General features: G+C 40.7%; 2 protein-coding genes across 2 annotated transcripts in view; both read right to left on the reverse strand.

Annotated features, from left to right (window-relative positions):
• Nell1 (neural EGFL like 1) overlaps nucleotides 1-18312 on the reverse strand; it is an 824157-nt gene that overhangs the window by 256315 nt on the left and 549530 nt on the right. The window lies entirely within an intron of this gene.
• Nucleotides 12143-13327, reverse strand: LOC126488549 (probable isocitrate dehydrogenase [NAD] gamma 2, mitochondrial). The gene has a single exon (XM_050122091.1). The coding sequence runs from the start codon at nucleotides 13325-13327 to the stop codon at nucleotides 12143-12145; it is 1185 nt and encodes a 394-aa protein (XP_049978048.1).

Consider the following 18312-nt stretch of genomic DNA (forward strand, 5'->3'; position numbering starts at 1 on the left):
AGGTTTCGGGGATAAGCAATGTTTAACCAAGAATGCTTTCTTCCTGTGACAAGCTGGTTAAGGTTAAATAAAAGTTGCTGACTGTGCACTTGGGAGCCCTGAAGGTTCCTCACTCCCTTCCAAAAGCACCACTTCTCTGCAAATTCCGGAACGCCATGGCCATGGCTGCTTTCTCATTAAGGATTCCAATTCGTCCATACACAGAGAAAAGCGCAATGAAGAGGGCTGGAAAAAATTAAACACAGATTTCTTAATAAAGCTGAAAATAGCTTAATAAAGCTGAAAATAGTCCCCTGGCATCCCAAGGCGTATTTATTTCTGTTTAAATAGATCACTTCCCATAGACTGTTCCCCGCTCAGCAGGAATCCTGGGAGAGTCGGCATTTTAAGCTCTTTCCTGCTGAAATTCTACTGAGGACTATAAAGTGCATCTGCCAATCTGAATAAAATCACACATGCACACACACACACACGGTCAAGTAATGCCAATATCTTCAGTTATCCACATCTGGATTGCTCCAAACAGGTACACTATAGCTTTCTACAAGAGCATGCAATTTGATGATGCTTTGGGCAAATGATGCCATTCTGGGAATGGAGGAGAGAAGGATGGGGTGGACCAGTGACAGAGTCATTATTAGAAATTGTTTATTTCCTAGGACCTAGGTTGCCTGAGGGATGCTTTGGCCCCTCTAATGGTGCTCTGATGTCCAGAAGATGCATATCCTTCTAATGCGACTGAAAAATGGGAACCACATCTACCACAGACCCTGAGCTATTCCTAGTCAATCAGTGAATTCTCAAGGAAATCACTAGGAGATGGGGCTGTGCTGAGAGCCTTGCTCCAGATGGGTTCAATGATCTGGGATGGACGTGTGAAATTAAGAACTTCCTTTGAATGGTCTGTTCTTATTAAGCTTATCATGGCTGAGTCCTATAGGAGTCTTAAAGAAACTGTGACCACCTGTCATTCAAACTAGTGGCCCTGAATAGCCCATTTTTATCTATTCAGTTTCAATGGTTAGCATGAACAGTTTTACGATCAATTTTTACTCCCTAAGTTTCTAAAAATGATTACAATAATTACCAGTTTGTTCCTTGCCTCTTTCCCCTTCCATCCCCCAACTTTCCCGCAGATAAAGTTACCTATTTGATCTACATCTCTAGATGTTAAAAGCATAAGCCATCTTGCAAGCCTCAAAGGAACTTTACTAACTAGGCGTACCTACAGGCAGAAGTGTGCCCAGTTGGCAGCATTTGAGGTTCAAGTTTGATGCAGGATGAGAAACAGTTTTGTCTCCAATGGTTAATGTTTACATCTGGTAGGTTCTGGCTTCTCACAGTCAACTCAGCAGCCAAAGCTGGATCAATCCGCTCTCCATTCTGTACGACGATGACTATATCTCCTTTGGGGATACACCAGGTTTTTCCATTTATTCTGTAGGCAACATAACTTGTAAGCTTACTCTTAGAGTTGGCACCGTTTATCCCTTGTCCTTGTGTCCATCTCCTTAACTTCTTAGGGCACTGGCACACTTATCAAAAATGAAGCAACCGTGGGTTTCTTGATTCTACTTCATTTTCTGTCTCTACACTGCTCCCATTAAATCCCAATATCATCTATTTATTAACATTTCTCAAAGCCTCTTGTGCTTAAAATCATCTTTTGCAGAACAGTTATGGAAATTTGTAATATTAAACTTTATGACCTACTATGACTTATTCAGGCCAACAGTATGGCTAGCATAGTGAAAACAAGAAGTGCCCGTTACACATATGCTCCCGGGGTCATGCAAAGAATTCTGCAGAACTGCCCATAGGTCTTTGCCAAGTGGGTCAGGGTCTCCAGGGTCTTGCCACAAGGAGAGCCATTCATGTTATTCTCAAGCCTTGTTCTCCAAAAATGTCACATAACTCCAGCCAAGGACAGCAGAGCAAAACCGGTGGCTAAGGAGGGACACTGAAAGAATTGCACAGAAACTTCAAGGACATTTCCAGAAGAAAGGCTGGCAGTTTAGTATCAGAGCAGGTGACACACCATACAAGAAGACACTAAAGAAGGGAAGTCGGGGTAAGCTCATTCTCAAGGAGGCCTCAGAGGAAAGAAGGAAACAAAAGATGCTGGAAAGAGCAAAATCATCATGAAACCTGCTCACAGAGAAAATAACATTGAGGGAGATGTATGAAAAAGAACAGAAAGAAGGGGCAATTGTGTTGAGAAGGAGCTTAAAACAATGAATCTTTCCATTTACAAAGAATTAGAACCTACTGCTTGGAACTGCCTGGTGAGGTTAACTCGTCCATGTAAAGAGTTCATGCAGGGACAAAAAAGTCAGAGATTCACCTTGAGTCCTGAAAAATCTTGCCTTATGAATAAACATTGAAAGAATGAATTCAACAATGATTATACTGCATAAAATATGAAATGTTAGAGAAAATACAATAGCATAAGTTTTGTAATGCTTTGGTGTTTTGTTGTGTTTAGTTTTAATTATGTAATAAATGTTACTTGTGGCACAATTAATAAAAACCCAGAGACAGATATTGGTGTTCAGCCTGAAGGTCAGAAAGGCAAAACAGCCAGGCACTGGCTCTTACCTCTACCTCAGTCTGAAATGGTGCTCCTTCCTCCAGGAATCTCAGAATGATACTGTTTGAGAACTGTCTTCTCTCACTTTATATTCCTCTCTAGAGCTGGGATTAAAGACGTGCACCACTACTACCTGGTTTCTATGGCAAAGTAGTGTGGTTACTGGATTAAAGGTGTGTGTGACCACTGCCTGGTCTGTAAGGCTAACCAGTATGGCTGCTTTACTCTCTGAACTTCAGTCAGGCAAGTTTTATTTATTAATATACAAGTGAAAAATTGCTGCAGTTGCCTTTTTTAATTTTAGTATTTTTATAACCTGACTACTGTTTTCCCGCCCTCTGTAATCCCCAGTTCCTCCACATCTCCCCTCTCACACAGATCCACCCCTTTCCATTACTCATTAGAAAACAAACAGGCTTATAAGAAATAATATAATAAAATAAGACAAAACAAAACTAATACATCAGAATAGGGCCAAACAAGCAGAGGGAGCACAAGAAAAGGCACACAAACAGATATATATGCAGAGATCTGCACATTCAACACTCAGGACTCCCATAAAAACTCTAAACAGGAAGCCATGTTATATATGCAAAGGAGATGTAGGATTAAAGAAAAAAGATATTAAAATGATCATTTTTTAAGATAGATGATAGACAGGTAGGTAGGTAGTTATATAATAGTTTTTTTTTTTTTTAAAGCCATGACATCATGAGACAAGGAACCTCTGAAGAAGTGGCTGAGCTCACTTTCTGGTAACCATCTACTGCTGAGCATGCCAAATCCCTTTAGGAGTAGTTTGTTTTCCCAGTGAGCCTTGCTGGAAAAACTGAATTTTCACCTGCATGTGGTTATCAATTGGCGGTGGATTCTGGATCATGGGTGGGCCATGTGTCCACTTTCCTGTCATCTCTAAAACCCCATCTGGTGCAGACTGGTTGAGGCCGTGTGCATGCTGCTTCCATTTCTATGAGTTCGCATGAGCTCTGCTCATGTTGATTTAGAGGACCTTGTTTTCTTGGTGTCCTCCATCCCCTCTGACTCTGACACTCATTCGGCCTCCTCTTTCCCAGGGATCCCAGAGCCTTCATGGAGGGATTTGATAGAGATATCCCATTCATGGCCGAGTCTCTCATTCTTTGCATTATGTCTAGTTGTGGGTCTCCATATTTGTTCCCATCTGTCGCAGGAGGAACACCATCATCTCCAATGATGGCCAAGGAAAGCACTGGTCCATGAGTATAGCAGAATGTCAATAGGAATAATTTTATTACCCCCTCTTTCTTTTAAAGAAAAGTACTAAGTGGTTTTAAAGAAAAGTACTATTTGGTTTTTCCCCTAGGTCCCTGGGCTATCTAGTCCCAGGTTCTTCACCCAATCACTGTCAGGTAGGGGTTCCATCTTGTGGAGTAGGCCTTAACTCAAAATCAGACATTGGTTGTTTTTTTCCACAAGCTTTGTGCCAGCACTGCAACAGCCAAGTTTGCGGGCCTGACACCACTGTAGAGCAAAGGGGTTATGGCTGGCTTGGTGTTTGCATTGCTCTTCTGATGGCATGCAGAGTACTTTCCTGTACCAAAGACACTAGAACATGGGGAGGAGGCTCTATGTAGGCACCAGATCAACTTCTCCATGTTCAATGAGTTGCACAGTTCTGTCTGTGATGAGTGGGACTTGGCTATCAATTTGTGCAGAGGGGCCTATAGTTTTGGCAATAGCCTAGGTTTTTGGGGTGTTCCCATGGGTCTCTTTAGCCAACAAGTCAATCAGATGTAACCCAATACTAATACAGGAATCTTCATTTGGTGAAAAAAGATGTCCAGTTGGGGCTCTATATCTCCCAATTATTTGGTGACTTTTATTTAGATCTCATTCATACATATACATATTTTAAGACTCTTCTACTATATTAAGTTTTCATATCAACCCTCAAATGGTCTTTAATTTTAGCTGTTTCTACCACTATTTCTTCCCTTGTTCCCACCTCCTTTCCCTTTCTCACTTGATCATCCCATTCCAGTCCCCCACCTGCATCTTAGTTAGGGTTACAACCCATGTAATGAAATAGCATAACAACACAGAGATGAAGGGGTTTATTTGACTTAAACTTCCACATCATCGCCCATCATTGAAGGAAGTCAGGACAGGAGCTCAAACAGGGCAAGAGCTTGGAGGCAGAAACTGATACAGTGGTTGTGGAGGGGTGCTGCTTACTGACTTAGTCCCCATGGCTTGCTCTGACTGCTTTATTATTAGTGTCCCTGTATAGGATGAGAAAATGTAATGCTCTTCCATGCTCATGGGCTGGTAGGATCTACATAGTAAAAATGGCCACCCTGCCAAAAGCAATCTACAGATTCAGTGCAGTCCTCATCAAAATTCCAACACAATTCTGTCTATTAGTTGGCATGTAAACAATGACAGGCTGGGTCTCAGTGCTCACCCACAATCCTCCTACCTTTCCCTTCTACTCCTTTGTCCTTCTTGTTCCTGGAGTTTTAAGGACCAGTAAAACTTGGTTTGTTCTTGGGAGGCTCTCCTAGTTTCCTTTGTCTTCTGTTCTCATAGCTGGCTGCTCATACCTCCATTACCACACTTAAAACACTCTGCTATTAGTGGCCTAATTACTGCTGAATGGCTCAGTGCTAAGGACTCCTTGAGTGAGTGCATATGGGCTCTCAAAGCTGAGACATCAGGGCTCCATGGCTTACAGGTCAAAGGGAGAGCCTTACTCAACAATCTACACAGAGCAATAAGCAAGGGGGAGAAATGATGAACGAGTGTGGTCACTAGAGGCCAGAATCTTGCTGTAGGCAAGAATAAATTGTAGACAAAAATAACAATATCTTCAGAACATAAATACGAATACCTAGCAAAGGATCAATCCTAGAGACATTGCTTGGCCTGGAGAAAACAAGTTATTTATAAACCAGGCTTTGCAACATCTCCTTTGGAAGCTTGGCATGAAGTTGGCTTTTGAGTACACTGTACACCTGTTCAAGAAACTAAACCTTTCATGACTTTGAAAGATCAAACCCAGATGAAGTACCACAGATGTCCCCTGGAGAGAGCCGTGAGGAGCTAAATATAACTTCTTTTGAACCTCTTCTGTATTTCTTTCCATAAGAGTATCCAGAAATCTCTACTTCTTACTTCGCTGCTGCAGTTTTCTTCACAATAACTTCCAAATCTCCTCTCTCACTTCCCTGAAGAAAGCTGTGCTTAAAAGACACTGTACACATTTAAAAGAACAACTTCAGATTCATGCAAAGTGATTTCCTTGGGATCGGTGATAACATTTTTTTACATTAATTTATGTTAGGGGGACAGTAATACATGTGGGGTTATCTGGGCCAAGGCATGTATATGCACTTCAGAGGACAATTTGCAGGAGTCAGTTCTCCCTTTCTACCACTGGGTCCCTGGAGTCAAACTCAGGTCATCAGGCTTCATGGCAAGCACCTTTACCCACCAAGCCATCTCACTGGCCCCAGTGGCAACATTTGAAGGATGTAAAGGGGTCTGCACAAAGTTGAGTAACTTAAATAACACATCAGATGGACAGCGATGTGGGTACATTTCACTTATAGGCTGAATTGGACATAGATGTACTGATAATATTAACAGACTGTGAGTAGATAATAGACTTATTTAGAAATATTGTTTCTACTTTAATACAAACCAAATAATTCTAATTCATTTTTTCACATGAAGATCCTCAGTGTCCCCCCAACCCACAGCCATTTTCCAAATTCTTTGAAGTTCACAAGAATCTATCATTATCTGTCTTTCTTAGTTTCTGGAGGTGAGTGACCCTTTAATCTATGTTTGATTCTTTTTCTTGTGGCATCATAAGAACCCAATCCCATCATCTTAGTACTTGTTTCCCCATTTTGCATAATAGCTTCATGGTTGAACTCTACAATGCGACCAACATGGAACTGTTATTAAAGCTTTTTTAAAAAATCTCAGTGTTTGTATTTTGTAGTCTTCTTTTTCTTTTTTTTCCAGATAAAATTGACCATTTAAGATGTATATACTTAAGGTGTATTATGTATGTATCCATATCTCAATGTTTTAATGCACAGGTATACTGTGAGGTGGTTACCACAAAAAAAACTAATTACATAATGACATTGTCTTAGTCACTATTCTATTGCTGTGAAGAGACGCCATGACCAAGGCAACTATTATAAGACAAAGCATTTAGTCAGAGGCTTTCTTATAGTTCAACAGTTTGGTCCATTATCTCCAACTGCTATTCTGATCAACAGTATATGGAAGAAGTAGTCTTAAGACACAAAGCTAAACTCTAAGAAATCTATAGCCCCAGTCTTTCAGTTTAGAAACCACATGCCATATTATGAAAAGACCCAAATACCTCAAATTTTCATGTGAGAAAGAACTGAGCCTGCCCCTGCCCGAGGTTCTGACTCTGCTGTTCCTTAGTCACTCCTACAGCCAAGAGCATGTTGTGCTTGCTCAGCTGGCTTTCCCTAAAGGACAAAGGGAAGTCACTGAACTGGGAGTCTAGAGTAAGGCTGTAACATGATTGTGTTTCAGCAAGAACACATCAGGTATATTGTAGAAAACAGAAGGAAGAAAAGTAAACTACAGACAGATGAGTTCAAGGAGAATACTTGGAAGTAAGAGATACCTGGGAAGTTCCCAAGGCACACACTTGCATGTTCATACACACAGATACCCATTCATGTACAGAAACGTGCATACCCACAAATATATACCAGACATACACATGCAAAAAAGAGAAAGAAATAAAATGCCCAGGTGGCCAACTAAAATCCACTTAAAAACCTGAGAAAGCTTGAAATGGAGTTCTAGACACAAAAATACAGAGTTTAACACAGCTTCTTGCTGTTTGTTGGCAGCATACCACAGCTTCTTTAAGAGAGGTTTTCCTGACTCAGCAGTAGCAAAAAAAAAAAAGTGACAATTTGAAATGCAGGCTTTCTGGGTTGTGCTGCCAGCATGACCTCTGGCCTCCTTTGGGAGACCATTTGGATGGGTTTGTGAGTAGGGTGCTTCGGCTTGCTTGATGGCAACATGGACTGGCTGTGTGTCTGGAAGTGGGGAAGTGTGTGTGATTCTCAGAGGCACAAGCGGCTCCAACATGCTGGACTGGGTGGGGCAAGCAGAAAGTTCCGTATATACACTAGTAATGCCACCGCAGCTTACGTTTTCAAGGAGTACTTAGCATTTTAAGAAGTGTTCTTGGACAGTAAAGAATTACAGATACACAATAGGACAAATTCAGACATAAAAGACCTCTAAATGAGTCACAGTGTTGGATAAATGTATGTAGCATTGGGAAAGAGAAGAAAAGGAGTATAGAGAGTCATAAAGAAAATACATGGTTTTAAACAAAACAAAACAAAGTCTTTAAAGAGACAGAGTACAGAAAGTCATAGATTAAAGAAGTAAAGATAATAAAATAAATTTTAAAAAGTAATAGAGTAAAAATAAATAAGCCACATAAAAGTAATATATACAGAGAGTCTAGATTATTATATTATTTTGTCTTCTTTGAATTTTTTTAACTGTGAAGGAGCTAAGTACAGAGAGACATTTCATTGTATGGACTGTTAAGCTAAACCAGCATGTTTAGTATAAAGGCACATCTTGACTTCAGAATTTGGGTCTAAGGATATTTTGCTTTGGAAAAGAGGTTCTTCTTTTGTTTCCACAAAGGATGAGAACCTGTAAATTGCTTCTAGACTAATATGGTTTGATGGGTCAAGACTCCCTGAAAGGTTGCCCTGAACACTCCCCAAAAAATTAATTTACCCACCTGGTGATTGAGATGAACCTAGCTAGCACACAGGATACATCATGAAAGACCTGATTAACAACTTTCCCAACCAGCAGGAAGTAGTCTAGAGAACTATGCCCAAATTCCCAAATATTATTTATAAATATTTCTTAACATTTAAAGGGGATATGCTATAGAGATTTTCATTGATATGGTTCTTGGTTTATTGATTAAAATTTAAGGTCAATTTTGTTATATGTCTATTTCTGCTCTTGATTAAGGTTCTGTGTTTGTGCAGCTCATTTTAAAATATTAAGAAATATAGGTTAATAGATAATCATCTATAATAGTCAAGCTTCTAGTCATGTTAGTTTGGTATTCTAGACATATATAGATATATTTCAGTTAGGTATTCTTCAAATCTTTCAGAGACCTTCAGAATATGGCATTTAAAATGTTTTAAGAACTTAGTACTTTTCATGACAATGAGACACATCTGCTTCTGGCAGCACCAATTTACTTCAAGAGGATGATGGGCATTGAAGAGGATCCTTATGGAGTTTGTTAGCCATTTGGGCAAGAAACTGCTCTTGCCTGGACTGCTTGATAAAGTGGACATGCAGAACCCACAGAGAAATGACTACTGAACTTGCCTAAAGGTGACACCATTCTTTGGGGTTCCTGCTTCATGAAAGAGTCTGCTAGATGTTCTGCAGGACACAGAAAAAAAGTGAATGACAAAATGCCAAGATAGGTAGAACTGTCTTTGAAGTTCCTTGCTTCATGGAAAAGTCTGCCAGGCTGAATATGGATGCCCTACAATACAGAAGAACTTTAGATGACTGTCCAGGCAGTGAGATGTCTCTGTTACTCTAGAGTTTTGGAAGTTATTTACAATGCACTTCCTGTTTATTTGGTAATATATCCTTGTGGAATCTTTGATGGAATTGAAGAATATAGTTATAGTTTTCCTTAGTTATGACAACAGATAAAGTAGATATAAATATTATAACTATAATTCTTACTTGATACCTGTTTTGTTATATGTAATTTTACTATGATAAAGTTAAAGCCTTCCTTTTTGCTTAAAGAGAGAAGGGAAATGGTGTGGGAGATCCTTCTGTCTACGTATTGCTTTTACTGGTTAATGAATAAAGAAACTGGCTTGGCCTGATAGGGCAGAATTTAGATAACCAGGAAAAACTAAACTGAATGCTGGGAGAAAGGAGGCAGAGTCAGAGAGAAGCTATGTAGACCCGCTGGACATAGATTCTAGAAATTACCTGGCAGGTCACAGCCACATGGCAATACACAGATTACTAGAAATGGGTTAAATTAGGATATACATGTTATTAAATAAGAAGCTAGAGCTAAGGGGCCAAGCTGTGTTTTAAATAATATAGTTTCTGTATGATTATTTCAGGTCTGAGCTGTCAAGCATCCGGGAACCAACAAGCGTCTCTTCCTCCAAAAGATAAGAGAATCAGGGGACTTAATGAAGATAGTTTGCTCTCCTGGGTAAAAGTATGTTATGGAATACTAATCTATACACAATACCTTATATAATAACCTGGTTTTCTTTAGGATCATCATTCTCCATAGCATGTAATAAGCAATAATGGAAATGGAAATTTTGGAAACCTACTAGATGCTACGTAACAATCAAAATGTGATCTTTTGTATTTTCTGCAATGCCATGAGAAATGTACCATTATTATTTACTTAATGTGTAAAAGTATTAAGCCTGTGTCACTGATTCATTAATTTGAAGAAATGCAATTATTTATGTTCTGTGTACCAGTTCTTATGATAAAGATACAGGGCACAAGGAAGAATAGCTTCACCCCATGCTTCCTAGAGATACTCACATGGAAGACTCTAACAATGAAAATGGAGAATGACAGTAAAGGGTGACAGGTTGTCACCTCCAGAATCTAGTCCAGAGTCTGTGAGAGTGTCAAGAGATGAACTGGGGCTAAACTTAGCTCAAACATATCATAATCATCCTCTGAGATTTAAATATTTGCTGACAGTTGGACAATGATATGCAGTTAAACTGCTTGTGCTTTGAATAAAGATCCAGGATTCCCTGATTTCTGTCTCCATGGTGGAAAACCCTGACTAAAGCCACTTAAAGAGGCAAGAGTTGCTTTTGGCCTACATTTCAAGTGTATCATGATGCAAAGACTTAATGGCTGGGGATTGAGGTAGGTGCTCATTGCACCTGCAGTCAGGAAGCAGAGACCAGTGAGTGCCTGTGTTTGGTTCACTTTCTTTTTTTCACTTGTCTGGAAGTTAGGATTGGTCTTCCTGCCTCAATTTACCGAATTGAGAAGGTTATCATAAATATGCCCAGAGGCTAACAGCCTAGATAGTCGTTCGCAAGATTGTCCAAATCCTTGTCTTCTACATGGCTCTAAATCTTGCCATGTTTAAAATTGGTATTAACCACTACATACCTCTAGTGTTGAGAAAAGGGGGTCAAAAGTGGGGAGTGGGTTAGTTCATTTCGCCACCATGGCATAGTACAGCAGAATACATCCTGGCTCTCTTCCCCAAACAATGGCATTGGTGTCTGTCTGGATCATGTGAGAAGAGGTGGACTACCAATCAACACTACTCCAGCTATTTAGACCCTCAATTCTTCAAGAACTACTTCTATGGAGGAGAAGTGTGTTGATCACTTCTTTTCATGCAAACTTAATCCAACTAGCCTGGCTGTGGATATGTGGTCGTTAGGATAAGTGAGCCAGCATCTCTGAGACCTTTTCATGGTCCAAGATAAAGAACTATAATGTGTGGCACTAAGCACGCGGGCATCCATGACTGATAGGTGAGATAGGAAGACACTGCAGATCGCTCTACGGTTCTCAATTTCATTTCTAGCCACATGTCATTCTTTCTGAGAAAATTACTGTCAGCTTTTAGAATCATTTTTACATTTTCAACTTGAGAAAGAACTTCTTTCAGGTATTGCTTGCCTTAGTCCCAGCTAAGGCAACATTCAAAGCACTGTAAGTAAAATATAATAAAATAATGACAAGTATTTAAGTGAGTTCATGGCTTTTGATTTTTACATGCAATCTTTCATAGTTGGCAAATACACCACAAGAAATTGTGAATCACTGAGTGTGTGACTCATATTCCTAAGTTCTGTTTCTGTGGCAGAGAGCTGTGGGCTCTGTGATTCTGGGGGGATTTCAGTACAATTGAAATGTTTAAGAATATCCTTTTTAGGAGAGCCAAAAGGTCATGGAGGGAACTCATACACCATTGAAATACTACAGGGGACTCCTAACACAAACATCTTCAATGTCATCAAGATAAAAGAGGACACTGTAGATGTGGGAGCTTTCTGCACTAGTTCAGTTTCATTATTAAAGTTATAATGCACACAGTAGGCAGACTATTACACTGATCAACTCATTAATGACTTCTATAGCCCAGGATCCCCTTTACATTGGCTTGCTGAATTTCAGTGGTTCAGATAGAGAGATAAATCATTTTTTGATTCTAAGAAAGCTCCAGAACTTTATGAAGACTTCTAATTTATTCAGCATGTCTTATCCCAGAGAGATAGGGACTTTGGAGTAAACTTTCAGGGAATTTCCTCAACTTGCCCATATTGCAATAAGCTTTGCTAATTTGAATAAGCAATTTTTATTGCATTTAAAATTAATGGAAAGATCAGTACTGAACCACCTTTTCCTTTCAGTGACATGGAGCCAATGTCGATTCACAGTGCACCCTTGTTGAGCTGACTGGAGTATCTGAGGGGTGAATCAAGGTTGGGATGGAAAAAAATTCGGATAACAGCATCCATGACATTTCATATATTCCATGATGTAATCCATGACTCCAGATGTGGTGCCTTGACCTCCCACGTCTGGTGTGCAGATGGCTTTGTTTTCTAAGGATGCCATGACTGCAGAGCGGATCTTGGTGGCATGGGATTGAAGATCGAGGTAGTCCAGCATGATACAGCTGGTTAGCAGCATGGCAACAGGATTGGCAATGTTTCTATGAGCTAAATCTTTACGTATTTCCTTTGAGCCCGTCTCAAATACTGCATATACATCCCCATAATTGGCTCCAGGTACCAGTCCTGACCCTCCAACCAGCCCTGTGCAGATACTGTTGATAATGTTGCCGTAAAGATTGGGCATCACCATGACGTCAAACTGTTGGGGTTTGGATACCAACTGCATGGTGGTGTTGTCTATAATCATGCTCTCTAAGGTTATCTGCGGGTAGTGAGCTGCCACATCCTTGCAGCACTGAAGAAAGAGCCCATCTCCCAGTTTCATGATGTTGGCTTTGTGAACAACTGTCACCTTTTTGCGCCCCATCTTTTGCGCCAGATTAAAGGCGTGTTCAGCAATGCGCAGAGACCTGGTCCTTGTCACAATCTTTAGACTCTCTATCACGCCTTTCACGCTCTCATGTTCCAGGTTCGTGTACTCGCCCTCTGTGTTTTCTCGAACAACTATGATGTCTATGTCCTTGTGCCGGGTCTCCACACCAGGGAAAGTCTTGAAATGGACAACACTCGCATAGAGGTCAAGGGTGGTACGAAGCTTGGTGTTGTGAGATTTGTAACTGACAGGCAGTCTGTGATCAGTTGCGATGTTGCCCTTCAGAGCGACACGGTTCCGACGGATGGCCGTAATAGCCTGGTCAACCTCCTTCGCGTTAGATGTGGAGGTCATCCACACCTCCTCAAAGTCCACCGGCACACAATTTAATCTGAATATTCTCTTGATGTGAACCATAAGCTCAGGCCCAATGCCATCTCCAGGAATCATAGTTACTGTGTGCCTTCCACCATACTTAGCTGGGGGAGGCACTGTGTGATATAAGCAGACATTTCTCCAGGGGATCAGAAGCTCAGGTACAACTGCCCTAGAATGGTCAAGAAGAGCAGGACAAAGAATTGCTTTCACAGAGCAGCTGGCTGCGGCCAACATCTTCGCTATCACAGCTGTCTTCTTGCTCTTTCTTAGAGATAACATCCACTGGAGTTCTGAACAAGTGATTCTTTCCTGAGTCACAATTCTCTCTCCCCCCCCTTACATTCTGTTCTATTCCATTCTATTCTAATCCAAAACCAAGACAGGGAAAGATAGGATGTCTACGCTAAAAGCTACAAACATTTTGAAGTTGGGCAATAAATTCATACATCATATTATATGTGCTACGCTCTGCAAATATGATTTTTAAAATATTTTCTTTAATTTTGAAAATTTAACACATGGATACATTGTATTTTGATCATCTCTATGACCTCAGTCTTCATCCAGCTCCTGCCGGAACAGCCTACCACAACTTTCTAATTCCACGTCCTTAAAAAAAATCAACCACAGGCAAAAGCATCAGACACAGCTCCTATCACTACAAGGAGGATAGTGGGCAAGGAGGACTCTTAGGAGTCCCACAAGAAGACCAAATTATACAACCATAACAAAAATACAGAGGGCCTAATTCAGACCCATGTAGGCTCCCTGATTGCTGGTCATCTCTGCGAGCCCCTGTGAACCCAGGAAAGATATTTCTGTGGGTTTTCTTGTGGTGTCTTTTAGCCCTCCAGCTCCTACAAATGCCCACCCCCCTGCCCACAAACCTTGCAGGATCCCAGAGCTCTATCTAACATTCTGCTGTGGGTCTCTGCATCTGTTTCCATCAGTTACTGGATGGAGCCTCTCTGATGATGATTCTGCTAGGTTCCTGTCTATAAGTATAGCAGATTATTTACTAGAAGTCATTTCATTGACTTTTTGTTTTTGTTTGTTTGTTTGTTTGTTGCCTACTTTTGGAGCCTTTTCCTTCCTAGTGAGTTTCCTCGACCATGCTTAATATGAGAGGAAGTGCCTACTCTCATTGCAACTTGATATGCCATGTTTGGTTGACATCCCTGGAAGGCCTGCTCTTTTATGAAGGGAAATTGAGGAGGAGTGGATAGAAGCAAGGAAGGGACTGGGAGGAGGGGGGGGAGGAGAAAACTATGGTCAGGATATAATATGTGGGAGAATAAATTTTTAGAAATTAATAATTTACTGACTCTAATTAGCACTTCCCACACATGTATGGGTGAAGGGCCGTCCACTGGAGCAACACACCAGTGGCCATATCCCTTAAAGAAGAGACTCTTGTCCTTAAAAGCCTGTCTTAGAAAGTCATAGGCTCTAGGGGAGACCTAGTATTGTCCTGCTAAACAGTTGTTTTAACAAACTGTCTTTTACATTTGTTTGTATCCAGAGATTTGTGCCACTGATCTCAACCTCAGTCAGAGAAGCCTCTTTCTGCAGTAGATGATGATTAGGGCAGAGATTCTTGGCTGGTTAAAATGCTGAGACTAAGTACCGCTGAGCACAGCAGAGCTGTAGACGGGACAGCTACATCAACTTCCTCCAACCTGAGGCTCAGGGTCCATCAAAATATGAGTCAGAAAAACAGGAAAAGAGAAGAGTTGTGAAGTGCTGTGTTTGGAGATTTCATGACAGTTGCATACAAGATTTTAATGTTTTTAACTAGGCCTTATTTTTCCAACAATTCTAGAGTCACAGCAGAATTGGAAGGGAGATAATGGTGTTCCTCTCATGCCCAAGCCATGAGACAGCCTCAGATTTTCTTTCCCCTGGATGGAATCCTGCTGCAAATGATGCAGGCTTTGTAGCTGATGAATGAACATTGACAAACCTTTGCCACTCATAACTTATGGTTTGTTTTTGGGTTTTCTTCCAATTTTAAACCTGATATAGATTTGCACAAATATATGATAGCGTGTATCCATTGGTATGGTGTTAGAATGGGGTTTCTTTTTCAACACATTCTAGGAAAATCATTGGGTAAGAAATGCAATGCCTTGGAACTATCTATATACTTATGGAATGAACTTCTCTGGAGCCGAGCCCCAGAAGAATATGCTTTAATAATGTTGATCCATCCTGAAATGTGAGTGACATTGGGCTAAAATGATGACCCTGACAGACATTATGAGCAGGGTGAAGACAGAGATACAAAGGACAATCCTTCCAGGGATATTTAGCTCAGTATGAGGACTGGGTTAGAGCTACAGAAACTGAACATCATTCGGAACATATTTAACAGACTGGAGGAAAGATGTGTGATGTAGGAGGGTCATCTGTCTATGTATTAGCTTCATTGGTTAATAAAGAGACTGCCTTGGCCTTTTAATAGGGCAGAAAATTAGGTAGGCAGAGTAGACAGAACAGAATGCTGGGAAGAAGGCAATGAGGCAGACGCCATGATTCTTCGACCCAAGATGGATGTAGGCTAGAATATTTCCCGGTAAGCCACCACCTCATGATGCTACACAGATTATTAGTAATGGGTTAATCAAGATGTGGCAGTTAGCCAATAAGAGGCTACAGATAACAGGCCAGGCAGTATTTAAATGAATGCAGTTTGTGTGCTGTTATTTCTGGGGCTAAGCTAGCCGTGCGGGAGCCAGATGGGATGAAAAGCAGGCCTGCTCGCCTTTTCACTACAGATGTGTAGTCAATGGAAATGAGCCACACTGGAAGAGCGGTCCATTGGGTAAAGACAGAGGATCCAAATGAGTTCAGTTTCAGTATGCTACATCTCTGAAGTCTGGAAGACATTCACACAATGAACCCCAGTAAGTGGCTTAATAACTGAGTCTGCAGACCCTGATGAGGGCTCACGGGTGATAATCTATCCTCAGGAGTCATCAGTGCATCAGAGAGTTACATAGGAGTTCGAACAATAACCTAAAGCCGAGGATCCCAACTTTGTTTTGGTTATAATAAATGACAAATAATATTCACAGGAGATATTCCCATTCAGTTACACAATACATATACACATATACATAAATATGTGCACACATAAAGTAGTTGACCAAACAGAGCAAACTCTCTCTAAACTGTTTCATAGAAAAGAGTTATAGAAAGCAAAATTTTCCTTTTTGCTTTCTTTTTACATGGTTTAAAACCGGTAGATAGATTCCATGATCTATCTACCGGTTTTAAACCATGTCCCTTTAAGGGAAAGAATGTACATGAAACTTTTCTAATATTAATACCATACTGAACTATACATCAAAGATACAATCTGCGTCTCTCCAGGTAATATTAGAAGAGCAGCATGCAGTAACATAGACTAAGAAAAATAATTATAATCTCAGCATCAAAATATACAGAAATAGTTTTTTCCATGTTGTCTTCCTGTTAGTACACAGAGCATGAGTGACTGAACCCCTCATTTGGATGATGGTATTGCTCCCCGTTTGGAAGCTTTAAGGGTAGCCTCACCCTAGTTTCTGTGCTGTGAGGATAATATTCACACTTTGTTAGCATCTGTTCTTAATTAGCTATGTAGAAAAGCAAGGAACCAAACACACATATACATCCACAGTTCATGGACTGCAGTCTTTCCAAATTATTATAACTATTTTTAACATCTTCAAGAATTTCATTCATTGTATTTTGAAATTTTTTTTCACGCTCTCCCCCATCTCCTCTCAGTTCCACCACCTAAATTTGTGTCCTCAGTTTTAAAAAATCACTCAGTCTCTTTGGCCTGTATAATTTCAAGTCTACAGACATGGGCAGAATAAGCTTTATGTTTAAGTGCTTGTGAATGGTTTACTTCTTCAACGGAACGAAGATCTACCAGTGACCACACCCTGAAGATAACTCTTCCCTCTTGGCAGCTATCGGTTACCTCCTGTTTCTCAGCTAGTGGTGGGAATTTGTGCCCGCCTTTCCCCTATCTGCTGGAATTTTGTCTGGCTTGAGCCTGCACAGATCTTTGGTATGCTGTCACAACCATTGTCAGAACTGTAACAACCATCAATGACACCTAAATAACATGAGATCATGGACATTTTAGGAAGTCTGAGCCAATGAATTATGGCCAACCTTCCATCACAAATGATCCAGGATATAGTACTGAGATCCACATGAGGCAATGTTGTATGCTATGAGAATAACTCCAGGGTGATTCAGATTCGTTGGAAAAGTGAGGCATTAACCATTCATAAACACTTAAAAATTAAAGCTTATGAATAAGTGCAGTGTTGTTGGGTCATCACTGATTGTGACGCAGTAATGTCATGCCAGTGCGGTCGAAAAGTACTTGCCTGAGAAGATATGTACAAAACGGCATAAGAAAGAGATGATGACAATGAAGGGACTATCAGTATTTAAAGTCCTAGAGGAAGGTGACTAGAGAAGAAATACACTGCCATACTGGACATGAGGAAGAGGCCATTGTTCTCTAAGGGAAGTGCCATGTCCTTGGGCAGGACACTCAACACTGTCACGATCCTGTAAAGAGGAAAGTATGATCAATAAGAACAACCAGGGGCTCAGTGGCAACCTCAACAAAGAAGAAAATTACTGGTTAACAATGTGGGTTCCAGAGCCCAGCAGCCTGCCGCATCTGACATCCGTGTCTCTGTATGTACGTGCATGCGGAGGCAGTGGCCTTGGTCTACTTGTCTTCCTTGATAATTCTCCACCTTATATTTTATTCATTTGGGTTTTTTTTACATGTGGATGTGTGTGTGGTGTGTATCATGTGTACATACATTCTCGTGTGTATGACACTTGTATAATCAGGCACATGCACACATGTGTGTATGTGCATGTGGAGGCCTGAGACCGATGCTGTGAGCCTCTCGCAATCACTCCCCACCGTACCTCATTCGCTAAGGTAGGCTTTCTCAATTAACTCAAGCTCATCAATATGGCAAGTCTTGCCAGCCAGTTTGCCCCAAGGGTCTGACTTACTTCAAGATCACTGCGATTACAGCCGAGCTGCCACACCCACATAATATGTACATGGGTACTAGGGATATGAACCCCAATCTTTACCCTTGTGTGGCATGGAAGGTACCTTCCGAATCCTCCACCTGATTTTGGAGTCTAAAGAAAAACTCTCTCAGTAAACTCAAACCTCATCGTTC

This window comes from Alexandromys fortis, unplaced genomic scaffold, assembly GCF_014885135.2.
Source record: "Alexandromys fortis isolate MF-2015 unplaced genomic scaffold, M_Fortis_MF-2015_v1.1 scaffold_170, whole genome shotgun sequence".
In the NCBI taxonomy this organism is placed as follows: domain Eukaryota; kingdom Metazoa; phylum Chordata; class Mammalia; order Rodentia; family Cricetidae; genus Alexandromys; species Alexandromys fortis.

Coding starts and splice junctions, on each gene's coding strand:
- LOC126488549 (XM_050122091.1), bottom strand. CDS start 13,327: ATGTTGGCCGCAGCCAGCTGCTCTGTGAAAGCAATTCTTTGTCCTGCT.